General features: G+C 34.8%; 1 protein-coding gene across 1 annotated transcript in view; it reads left to right on the forward strand.

The window, feature by feature from the left end:
* The window catches only part of LOC106878931 (sodium/hydrogen exchanger 8), a 35,603-nt gene that overhangs the window by 14,872 nt on the left and 8,159 nt on the right, over positions 1 to 12,572 (forward strand). Inside the window, exons 2-9 of the mRNA XM_014928295.2 lie at positions 814 to 962; positions 1,099 to 1,179; positions 4,093 to 4,142; positions 4,730 to 4,813; positions 5,784 to 5,885; positions 7,190 to 7,368; positions 8,619 to 8,757; positions 11,083 to 11,188. Coding sequence (XP_014783781.1) covers positions 814 to 962; positions 1,099 to 1,179; positions 4,093 to 4,142; positions 4,730 to 4,813; positions 5,784 to 5,885; positions 7,190 to 7,368; positions 8,619 to 8,757; positions 11,083 to 11,188 — 890 coding nt within the window. The remainder of the gene's footprint in view (positions 1 to 813; positions 963 to 1,098; positions 1,180 to 4,092; positions 4,143 to 4,729; positions 4,814 to 5,783; positions 5,886 to 7,189; positions 7,369 to 8,618; positions 8,758 to 11,082; positions 11,189 to 12,572) is intronic.

Consider the following 12,572-nt stretch of genomic DNA (forward strand, 5'->3'; position numbering starts at 1 on the left):
ATGAGGTTTCTCGAGCGAGATGAGCGTGGCCGTTGCCAGTACCGCCTGACTGGCCTTCGTGCGGGTGACACGTAAAAGCACCCACTACACTCTCTGAGTGGTTGGCGTTAGGAAGGGCATCCAGCTCATCCAGCTGTAGAAACACTGCCAAATCAGATTGGAGCCTGGTGCAGCCATCTGGTTTCACCAGTCCTCAGTCAAATCGTCCAACCCATGCTAGCATGGAAAGCGGACGTTAAACGACGATGATGATGATGATGAGCTTGTCATTCTCAAAGATTCAACAAAGTCTATAGCACAACTCTTTCTTTTGAATAAATTTTTGAAAAAATGATGCACACAGTGTTATATATCCTCTAGAAGCATAATGTTGTGACAAGAGACTTTCCGTAATATTCAATAATCACAAAAATTAATGATCTAAATAATGGCATCTTTGTACATTGAGTTATTGATATTTAACATAGACACAAATCCATAAACATTGAAGAAGGAAGCAGTTAATTACGTCATCCTCAGGACCTGTTTGACTGAAACTTACTTTATTGATCTTGTAACCTCAGTGTGATTTGAACTCAGAATATAAAGAGTCATAATTACATGTTACAAGGTATTTTATCCATCATACCAGCTGGTTCTGCCATTCTGGAGATTAATTAAATTACTAGCAACTATAATCTCTACCAAAATAAAAATTTTCTTTATTGTTTTTGCTAGAATTTCATTTATTGATTGCACGTGGGTTTTTAGTATGAAAACAGGCTTAAAATATTAAATCCTTTTTTTTCTTTTTACTGTTTATTTATTTTGTAGCTTGCTAAATGAAACACTGGCACCAAACACAACAACAAGCAAGCCTTCAACCACAAAAGTTATGACACTTGAGGATCTTCCTGTGAAGGGATCTGCTGAAGAAGAACATCATAGCAGCTTAACAATTTTTTTCATCCTATTAGTAATTGGTAAGTTATATATTTTCCAAACTGATTTAAATCTAAAACATTTTTAAATACTTATTTCTACCATTTTATATTGTGTGTGCATATGTTATTAATATGCTACTACATGTTAATGTTAAAAATTTTCTAACTTTTATAGCTATCTGTATCCTCTTGGTGCATAGTTTAATCCAGACTGATTTCCATTATGTTCCTGAAAGTATTGTTATAGTTCTTATAGGTAAGCAAATTATTTTCCTAATAATTTTCACACTGTATTATTTATTAGTTTCAGAATCTTTGATAGTAGATTTGTAGTGGCTGAGCCACCATTCGTAGCGGCTGAAGTGACATGCCATATTACGCTGATATGATGTAGCTGACTGCCAAATGTAGCATGTAGATGTAACACTTGAAGGTTCCCACATCGGAGTAAGCAGTGAAGAACATTGAAGAATCAACACCAAGAAGGAAGAAATATTATTTACATATGTTTATTCGTTTGCCCGGTAGGTAGTTAGAGAGACAGCAGAAACTGTAGTGACAGTGACTACAAGTTCACTCGCTAATTGATAGTTGATAGTAAGAAAGAAACCACAGACATTCAAATAGAAAACATGTAGCGAGAAAAAACAATGTAGTTGAAAGAATCATACAACATGTGTGCCTACATTAAATATGTTCAATATATTTATGTATTAAATGTGCTAACTTATTCTGAAACTATAATAAACTCATAATCGTCACCTCATTTTTATGTCAGCTTTCCATACTGGCATGGATTGGATGTTGCAGTCTGAATCCATTTTTATTTGAAGTTGCTGCCACCTGAAATGAGTCAGAGGTTCATATCTCACTCATACGTTTTATTTTGTTGGCATGGTTTTGTTGGTGGCCCTTTTCTGAATAGCATTAAGGGTGTGTGTGCATGTGTGTAAGTAGCAGTACCATCCTAGATGTGGGAGTTGTTAGTATTCCATTGTGGAACACTAACATCTGAGTTATGTAGTGTGTAATTAAAAGTAGTGGGGGTTTGAAATATTATCTGGTTCAATGATGTACATCATCGAAAGATTATATGATTAGCTTCTACCAAATTCTATAAAACGTAAGTCTATCCAAGGCACAACAAGAAAACACTTCCCAAAATACTGCACAATGGGTTTGAACCTGGAAATCACATGGTTCTGAAGTGAACTTTTTAACCCCACAATAGAACATTCTCCTCAAGTCATCTCCCCAGAGATGACTGTCTGTAGTCATTTTTTAAAGTAAACCCTGACTTAATTTCAGCAATTCTAAGGGATTACTCAGATTTTTATTTACAGTTATGAAGTGTTCAAATTTTGGTTCTTTGTAGATGCTCCAAACCAGCAAAGTCACCAGGCCTGAAAATATCCCTTCCATTACCCTCAAACATTACACTCCAGAGCTAACTCCTGTACTTGCCAAAATCTTCAAGCTCTCTCTCTCTCTCTCTCTCCCCACCAGATCTACTCTTTAGAAACATGTTACAGTGTATCTTATTCCTAACAAAGGCAACCCCTCTGAACCTAATACCATCAGTATGTCTAAGAAAATGGAAACAGCCATTAACAAAAACATTCTGCAAACTCTTCTGTCATTCTCTTTTCTCTGGGGATGTGCCAATTTTGTCTCTTTTGACAGTAAGAAAGCACAAGTGCTATCCATATCATCATGCTACACTCCACTTAAACATGTACAACATGCTATTAGAGCCCTCTCAATTGCTTTAAATGTTGAGCTTTGTTTTTGACTACAATCTCATCAGTTGAAAAAAAACCCATCCTTAACATAGCTAGGATTGCATCCCAGTGAATGTTCCTTCTCTTCAGAGCCAGAAGATACTTCAGCTCTAAACATCATTGACACTCATCATCATCATCATCGTTTAACATCCGTTTTCCATGCTAGCATGGGTTGGACAGTTTCACTGGGGTCTGGGAAGCCAGGAGGCTGCACCAGGCTCCAGTCTGATCTGGCAGTGCTTCTACAGCTGAATGCCCTTCCTAACGCCAACCACTCCATGAGTGTAGTGGGTGCTTTTTACGTGCCACTGGCAAACGTCCCAGGGGAGGCTGTCAACAGCCACAATCGGTTGGTGCTTTTTATGTGCCACTGGCACGGAAGCCAGTCAAGGCAGCGCTGGCATCGGCCACGTTCGGATGGTGCTTTTTACGTGCCACCAGCACAGGTATCACAACTACAATTTCCATTTGATTTTCATTTTGATGTTGATGTACTTGACTCAATAGGTTTCCTCAAGCACAGCAGATCACCCTACGATCCAAGGTACTTTTGAATGGGCTGGGGCTGGTTATGCAAAACTGGTGTAGGATACAGCCGTGAACTCACTTTATTTGCTGGGTCTTCGCAGTCACAGCATATCTCCAGAGGTCGCGGTCTTTCGTCATTGCCTCTGTGAGGCCCAACGTTTGAAGGTCATGCTTCACCACCTCATCCCATGTCTTCCTGGGTCTACCTCTACCCCAGATTCCTCTTTCTATCTTTTCTAACGCTACTATAATGACTTCTGTTCCATAGTGGTAGCTGGGTTCATGCTGCCTCTACTCAGGTATTCCTGATCCTCTCATATTTTTTATCTTTATTGTGTCCAACCAAGCCCTGGCATAACCACTACACCAAGTTCTTCCTTCTTTAGAACATTGGTCCTCTGGAGCTCCCTCCCTGCTCTTGTTGCTTGCAGTGTTGAAGAACATTAACATTTCCAATCTCACCAGTCTTAGAAGGTCTGTGAAGCTCTTGGTCACTGTCTTCCAACCCCAGCAAGTAAAAACAAAAAAGATTGTCGGTATTTTGTTGCAGTTAGTGGGGACTTAATTGCAAATCCTATTGTAGGGTGTTTTGGAGATCTCCATTCAAGGAGGTGAGAGGCATAAAGGTTGCATGTGGACAAAGTTTATATGAAGAAATGTAATAAGGAATGTGTACACCAAATTATTCAGTGAGCAATTGTATTGTTGAAATATCCCATTTCAAAACACAGGAAACTTACCAAAAAATATCTTAAAAAACTAAGTTTTCAAATAATGTTCATCTTGAAGTTATTATTTATTATAAAAAATTTCTTTCAGATTTTTATGTACTTTTCTATTTTATTTTTTATTTTAAGGAGCTTTAATTGGATTAACTTTAAAAATATTCAAATTTGGCAACTGGAGGGTATGTATGTTTTTTTAATTTTGATTCATTCATAATTTAACATAAGTAAAAATTGATTCCTAAAACTATTATCTAATTAAATTTTTATCAATATTCTTTATTTTTGATGTGTTGACATCAAACATTGATAAATCATTTTTGTCTACACATGTATGCTTATGCTATAATATAATTTACTCTAGATTTATATTGATTTCTAATACTGGAAGATATGTGTTCAAAGAATGTCAATTAATGATTTAACTCATTGGTACATAAACACAAAGTTTTAGAGGAATATAGTTGATTGCATTAACTAAGTACATATTTGGTACTGAATTTTTTTCACTCTGGAGGGATGAAAGAAAAATTAACTTTGGTTGTATCTTAATTTACTATAGAGAAATATTGCAAACCAACGTGACCCAGCCCTCTGCTTATTGTCATTTAATAAGAAAATGGTAAATATAAGCATAAGTGAATTCAGATTTTAGTGTTACTAATTGATATTTCATTTTTGATTTAATTTATTGAATAAAAAAATATAAAAAATTTTTTTTGAAGTATTCTTATTGTAATATTAATGTATAACTTTTTTTATTCCATAGAATGAAGAAGCTTTTAGTCCAACTATATTTTTTATTGTACTCCTTCCACCAATTATATTTGAATCCGGATACAATTTACATAAGGTAAAGATACATTTTTCAAATATTATTTTGATTTGAAATCTCTTTCTCATGTTGAACATTATTATAATTGAGGAAAATTATCATTAGAGTGATGAATTGGTAGCTAGCCTTCAATTTCTATTAGAATGTTAGTACTGCATAGCAGATTTTACTATAAAATGTTCATCTGTTAAGTATTGAAAACTATTATATAATAAAAAAATAAGCATATTCTTTTAATATTTACATCTTTTCATCTACTTTACATAATATTTTTATTAAAGTATTTGTGTCTGATATGTAGCATATCAGATAATCAATGTGCATGGCTTTCTGATCAAGTTCTGTGTTTAACTTATAGTAAATGCAAGTTTAACTCCAGTTCTTGTGAGCCACTAGTCTATCAGACATTTTTGCTATTTTCATTCATAAGGCTTGTATAATCAATCAGTAGAATTTTGATATCAGAACATGGTATAAGATGGTGTTGATAGCCCAAATTATCTTTTGTACTATGATTGCTTACTTATTATTGTTATTATTATTTTGGGAGGGGATTTTCATTTTGTTTTAATGAATAAATATCCATGCACTCTTTTAGAAACCTAAGCTAAATTTAAAGTACTTAATTACAATTTTTAAAAATATTTGTTGTGAAACTTTAAACAGATGTAAATAGTCTTTGTTCACTATTCACCATAAGACAAGTATTCATCTAGGTATATTTACATCATCATCATCATCATCGTTTAACATCCGCTTGAACGATGATGATGATGATGATATCTATTTAAAAGTTTCACTGCAAAACTTAAGCAGGTATTAATACACTTTGATGAATACTTGTCTTCTGGTGAATGGTCAACAAATAATGAAACTTAAGGCAATCTTTTTTTCTATATGTGAAGAGAATAACTATATTTTTACATTTGTTTAAAGCTTTGCAGTAAAGGTTACATAAACTTATTATTTTTACATTTTCATATTTCAGGGGAATTTTTTCCAGAATATTGGCTCTATTATGGTATTTGCTATTTTTGGAACTGTTATTTCTGCAATGTTTGTTGGTGGTGGAGTATACCTTCTTGGACAAGTAAATATGATTTCCTAATAGTATCCACTTGCACTAAGAATAAGATAAAATTACTACCTGTTTTTATAGCAAGTTTATCCCGCCACCTCCAATTTTTAGTTCATGCAATTGAAAAAGACCACGTTATTTATGGGATGACCCAATATATATATATATATATATATATATATATACACACACACATACACACTGTTCTTGCTTCATGGAGTTGGGGGTCATCTTAGGTTAGTGGTCTCAGACACGACATCATATGTAGAGCCAACCAGGTCCATCACTGTCAGTCCCATGCCAGTCCCTCTGCATCCTCCAAGGTGATGTCAAGCTTCTGAAGATTTTCCTTAATCTAGTCCAGCCATCTGATACAGGTCCTGCCATTAGGCCTCTTCCAACCCACAACTGTTGTATGAAATGTGAGTAAAACCCTGGTAGAATTATCTAGCAGGAGACAGAGGACATATCCAAACCAGCGCATGCAACAGATAGCTACGAGGTGGGAGGCTGTGAGCTGATGCATGCGCACACACAGTTCTTTGTTAGAAACATGATAGTACCATCTGATGTTCTCAATGACATACATACACACACATATAGGAAAAATAATTGCACTTATAGGATTATTCAGTCATTCTAATTTTGTCATGACTAATTTGGAAGTTATAATATATTTGCCTTTCATTTCTCCTAGATCAGGCTTGGCCAACTCAAATTACATTGCAGGCCACTTTGATCGCAGAAAGTTTTTTGAGGGCCACTTGTATACTGAAAGAATTAAAAGCATTTTGCTTTCTCACGCTATTATTACAATAATGAATGAATGTTGATTCAACATGAAATATTATCGTTACAAAAAATAGTATCTTTCTTTTTTTACTTTCCATTACAATCTTTAATTTTTGATAAAATTTTTTAAATGTTTGTTTAAATAAGCCCATTTTTAAGAAAGTATCAAGTGGGCTGCAAAATAAAAGTCTGTGGGCCACATGCGGCCCACAGGCCTCAGGTTGGTCAGCCTTGTCCTAGATTATTATCTTTTGTTAACTTCTTTATATTTTCATCTCATTGTATTAAGTGTGTTCTGCTTTAGAATATATAAAATTAGAATAGAAGTATTATGGTAATATGTTTTTCCTGATACCGACTATATATCTTATACAAACTTTGCTATACTTTAATTCATGATTTCTCCTAACTTCAGTGTAGTTTGAAAATTTTAAATGCTCATGAAAAAAATTCTTTTAAAATATTTGATTGTACAGTTCTGAGTGAGAATTATTTTAAATTCAAGATTTTTATTTCATTTTCAGGCTGAAATAGCATATAAATTGGATATTGTAGAAAGCCTTGCATTTGGATCCTTAATTTCAGCTGTAGATCCTGTTGCAACACTTGCTATTTTTCATGCTTTAGATGTTGACCCAGTCCTGTATATGCTTGTGTTTGGTGAAAGTGTTCTTAATGATGCTGTGTCTATTGTGTTGACCACGTAAGTAATCTTTATTAATATGTATTACTATAAAAATTAAAAGAAACTATAATGGTTTACTAATTTTTGTTATTCAGTACTTGTGTCAGTTGTATTTAATCTCATATAAATCCAACGGCTGGTCAGCATTTTCTAGCTATAAAAATAAGACTAACCTTTATGGAGCAGTGTTATCTTTGTGAACAATGTGTATTTCTGAAAAGTTATTTCAAAGCCCAAGATTTATTACAAGTTTAATGGGGTTTTTTTCTGTGTTGTTTATGAGTGTTAGATGCAGCGTTGATTGTTTGCTCTTTTGAGATATATTCTTCCTGTAAATTGGTGTTTATGCTTAAGGATAGAATTGAGATTACTAACATATGAAATATCTGTGCTTCAAAGAAAGTTGTAATGGATTTTTGTCTGTGAAATAAAAAAGTAAAGGTGACTATTTGTTAATGCAGAGAAGAATGAATGCAGTTAGGATAACTGAACCCAAGGGTACCTTAAGTTTAACATAATCGGATTCATCAGCATGCTGAAATAGTGCAATTTAGAATTATACCTGCGTCTGTCAGTGATGTTGCCATCGTCATCATCATCATAATTTGTTTAACCTCTGGTCAGCCCTGAATGAATAAACTTCAAAGTATGTTCAAACCATGACTATCACTTCTATTTATTGGGCATTACAGATCTTGAACTACATTATCTAACTCTTCATTTTCAAGATACTTAGGTGTAATTTAATGAAGATTTGGCTGTTATTTGAAGCTGGCCAAGCACCCTAAAAGAGGCTCCCTTGTTAACTTTTTTTTTTAGTAAAAGGTTTAAATAGTGGGTTGATAGACTTTCAGACCAGTTATGGTTGAAACCTTTACTAATGTTACATCATTTTCAACTGTTCCTTTCTAGAAGTAATAGAAATAAGAATGATTGGATATGCATTTATGTATTTTTATATCTCAAGTTAAGTGCCAACAGAAAAAGATTTGTTATGGCATAGGGTTAACTTTTATCATAAACATCATTTGGAAGTGTGGTACCTTGTTTCTATCTTTTACTTACAAGCCAACAAAGAGTGAATCTCTGCTAGGCTGCTTTTCTAGCAAGACATGTGTAGTTGTGTTTGAAGAATTAAAATGGAAGTAGTATGAAGTCAGTTTTGACTCCTTTAATGTACTTCCAACAAAAGTTAATAATTCATTTAAACTTATATGGGAGAGGGATCATATCTTGCTTACAATAACTAAAATGTTTTCTCTTTTCAGAACTGTCTTAGAGTTTGCTTCACCTAATGCTGTGTTTACAAGTGGTGCAGCAACTTTTTTCTATGCCTTAAAAAGATTTTGCCTGATGTTTTTTGCTTCTGCTGCTATTGGTATTGTAATTGGACTTTTAAGTGCTATTGTATCCTTTCATATTGGAAATATTTTTGTAAAATATAATTTGGTAAAATTTCTCATCACAAACAAATATGCTTACAAGCAATTTTTCAAACATAAAACATCTCGAGTGACAAGCAGTGTCTCAAGTAATAAACAGACAAACTGGAAACAATGGTTGGCATCAAACTGAGAGTATCCGCAGGTGAGTGTCAGTTGCTGTCTAGCTTTCACTCAGTGCACATCCCTGCTTGAATTTGCCATGCCTTCTCTTGAATTTCTTATTCTTTTACTTGTTGCAGTCATGTGACTGGAGCCATGCTGGAGTACCAACATAAAGGGTTTTAGTTGAAGAAATTGACCCCAGAACTTATTCTTTGTAAGCCTTGTACTTATTCTATCAATGTTTTTTGCCAAACTGCTAAGTTACACGGACATAAACACACCAACATCAGTTGTCAAGTGATGGTGGGGGACAAACACTGACACACAAATACATACATACACGACAGGCATTTTTTAATTTCTGTCTACCAAATCCACTCAAGGCTTTGGTCAGCCCGAGGCTATAGTTGAAGACACTTGCCCAAGGTTTCATACAATGGTACTGGGAAGCAGGTTTCTTATCACACAGCTACACGTGCCTATAGGGATAATAGTTTCAGTCTTTGAACATTTCAGGTGATGAATGGCCTTCAAGAACAATTAAATTTGTAAGCTAAGGTTCCACTATATATTATAATTAAAACTAGTATCTGCATATTCATTTTTTATTAATGCTATTCAACTGTGGACCATTACTGGATCACTGCTGTCAATGGTTTTAGTTGGTTATAATGACACCCCCTGCTCTACTTGTTTCAGTCTGTTATTTTATCTATATTTATTGAGTATATCAATTTATATTTATCAAATCACTAAATTATAAGCTTTAACACAACAACAAGTGGTTTACATGGGCTTCAGTGGAGCTGGCTACTGGCTGAAAAGAGTGATACTATTGTAGTAGTAGTAAACAAAATAAGGAAATTTCACATCTGAAAGCTAATGATTGCAGTATTTTGGTGATTAACTCATTGCCATTCAGTCAAGTGTCCTTCTTCTGGATGAAGTCTAGGGTGGGTGGGTGTATATGCAGCTGCACCACCATCCAATATGTATGAGTGATACTTCAATGTGAGACTTAATTGCACTTTATAGAGGAATTGAGTTACCTAAGAGGAAATAGTCTGATTTAAAAATTAGTGTCATAGCAAAGTTTATAAAAGAGTTTCATTGGATAGAATACAGTTTGGATTTCAGCAGTGTATGGAGTCTTAGATTCTGTCTTTGTTTTAACAAAGAATAAATAAAAACACTATGCTCTGCATTCATCAAGCTAGAAAAGGCTTTTCACTGCTTATGCTCTTTAATTTGATTAATGCTGTTAAAGATAGATCTAAAGGAACAGCTAATGATAACTCTTTGATTTGAGTTTTGTGTTTCTTTTCATAATCTCACTGGGACTCGGAATTGAATACTCTTGGTAACCTTGTTTTTAATGCAAAATGCAAAAAATGTTTTAAACTTCCAAGAATGGTTTCATGTCAAACTGTTGAAAACTCATTGAGTAATAAGACACCGAATAGCAACAGATGCTACAGCCTGGTAGCATTTGGGAATTGTCTTTACTCATAGTGTAAGGAGAGAGTTAATCTATTCTCAAACTCCAGGAGTCTAAAGACTTATATTTAGCACTGATGTCAATAATGTTAAGCATATAAGAAAATACCTTTTAGCTGGACACTCAGTCCTGTTACATGTAAATATGCTGAAAGACCTGATGTCTGTTCCCAAAAGGCAGATGAAATGAGGTATGTACTCAGGGGTATAGCAAAAGGTTACAATGGATTTGAACTCACAAGCCATAAATTAGTCTGAGGAAAGAGCTTAATATTGGGTCTGTAGACTGAAGGGAATTAGAAATTTAGTTGCACTTGATTTCATTGTGATTTAGACTAACCAGAAAAATTATCTCTAAATAAATCATTTATTTCCATTTTATGAAAATGGTAATTAGTATTATCTAAAAGAAGTGTTGTGACATTTCATGAATATCAACATTGATACAAGAAATGTAATATATATACTAGCTGTAAAGAAATTATTACTAATTTACTGATTGTTTAATGCAAATTTTGAGTTTTATCATCACCAGCACCTTTTCATAAATCCTGATTTATTTACTGTCATTTATGCAAATATTAATCGAGATAATAAACAGTAGCATTAAATTATTGTATCATTGCTTTACATTAAATATAAAAAGAAACAGTGGTTGTATTCTTGTAGTTTCCTTAATAAGCTTCAGTTACTGAAATCTATTGATTTGAGAAAAACTCCCTCCCTTGAATTTGGTATGATGCTTGTGTTCTCCTACTTGCCATATGGCCTTGCTGAAGGAATCCATTTATCAGGTATTTTACATTTATTTATTTATTTAGTGTTTGTAAAAGATAGAAAGTACTGTTGCATATATCGTTTCTTGTTACATATTTATTTGTAAGATTGTAGTTATGGTGGGTGTATGTTGTAAACTGAAAAAAGTAATTACATTAATTGGTGCAAAAATACAAAATATCACTGTTGCTTCATTATAAATGGAAGTGATCATCATCATCATTTAATATCTATGTTCCATGGTAGCATGATCTGGACAGTTTGTCAAGGACTCAATGAGTCTAAGGACTACATCATGCTCCAGTGTCCGCTTTGGCAAGGTTTCTTTGACTGGATGCCCTTCTGATGTCAACCACTTTATAATGTGCTTTTGACACATGAAATCTTTCGAGCGGGATCGTTGCCAGTGCCCCTGGACTGGCTCATGTGCAGGCGACACATGAAATCTTTTGAGCGAGATCGTTGCCAGTGCCCCTGAACTGGCTCTTGTGCGGGGCCGTCGTAGGATTTTCGAGCGAGATCGTTGCCGGTGCCCCTGGACTGGCTCTTGTGCGGGTGACACGAGGTTTTTCGAGCGAGATGAGTGTGGCCGTTGCCAGTACCACCTGACTGGCCTTCGTGCGGGTGACACATAAAAGCACCCACTACACTCTCTGAGTGGTTGGCGTTAGGAAGGGCATCCAGCTGTAGAAACTCTGCCAAATCAGATTGGAGCCTGGTGTGGCCATCTGGTTTCACCAGTCCTCAGTCAAATCGTCCAACCCATGCTAGCATGGAAAGCGGACATTAAACGACGACGACGACTAGCACTACTGAGGTTGCCATGCAGCTCACAAATCAACAAACCTATGGGATGGAGTGTTCCCTTCTATTAAATGGGTGATTAAGATATGAGAGAAGTTATTGGAGTACAGCAGGTTCTTGTTGTAAAGAAGTTGCATGGTTTCTCACATTTAGGAAAGAGAGAGAGTGAGAAGGAATTGGTGGTGGTGGTAATGAGATGTTAGTAGTAAGGACACAAACTAGGAGTGTGCCTGGATGGGGATATGCAAGAATGTATGGATGTGGGAAACTTGTTACCAATGATGCAATTACTCACTGACTGCAATATAAAATAAATAAAAGGTAAATGTTATCAAATAAGAATTAATTTTGTATCTGTATAAGAAGGTCATTATACCAATAATAAACACACACACACACTGGTTGTTTCACTTCTTTATTATTTATCAATTGGTTAACCATTCAACCAATTAATTGATTGATTGATCGATTAGTCATATCGTTCATCAGTAAGTTATGTTTGTCAAAACCTTTTCACCACCATTCACAGCTTCATCAGTGACATGCCCTAAGCTGAATTGAAGTAGAGTGCAAGTCATAAATTGGGTTGGGGATGGT

The sequence above is a fragment of the Octopus bimaculoides genome, chromosome 1, assembly GCF_001194135.2.
Source record: "Octopus bimaculoides isolate UCB-OBI-ISO-001 chromosome 1, ASM119413v2, whole genome shotgun sequence".
NCBI classification, from domain to species: domain Eukaryota; kingdom Metazoa; phylum Mollusca; class Cephalopoda; order Octopoda; family Octopodidae; genus Octopus; species Octopus bimaculoides.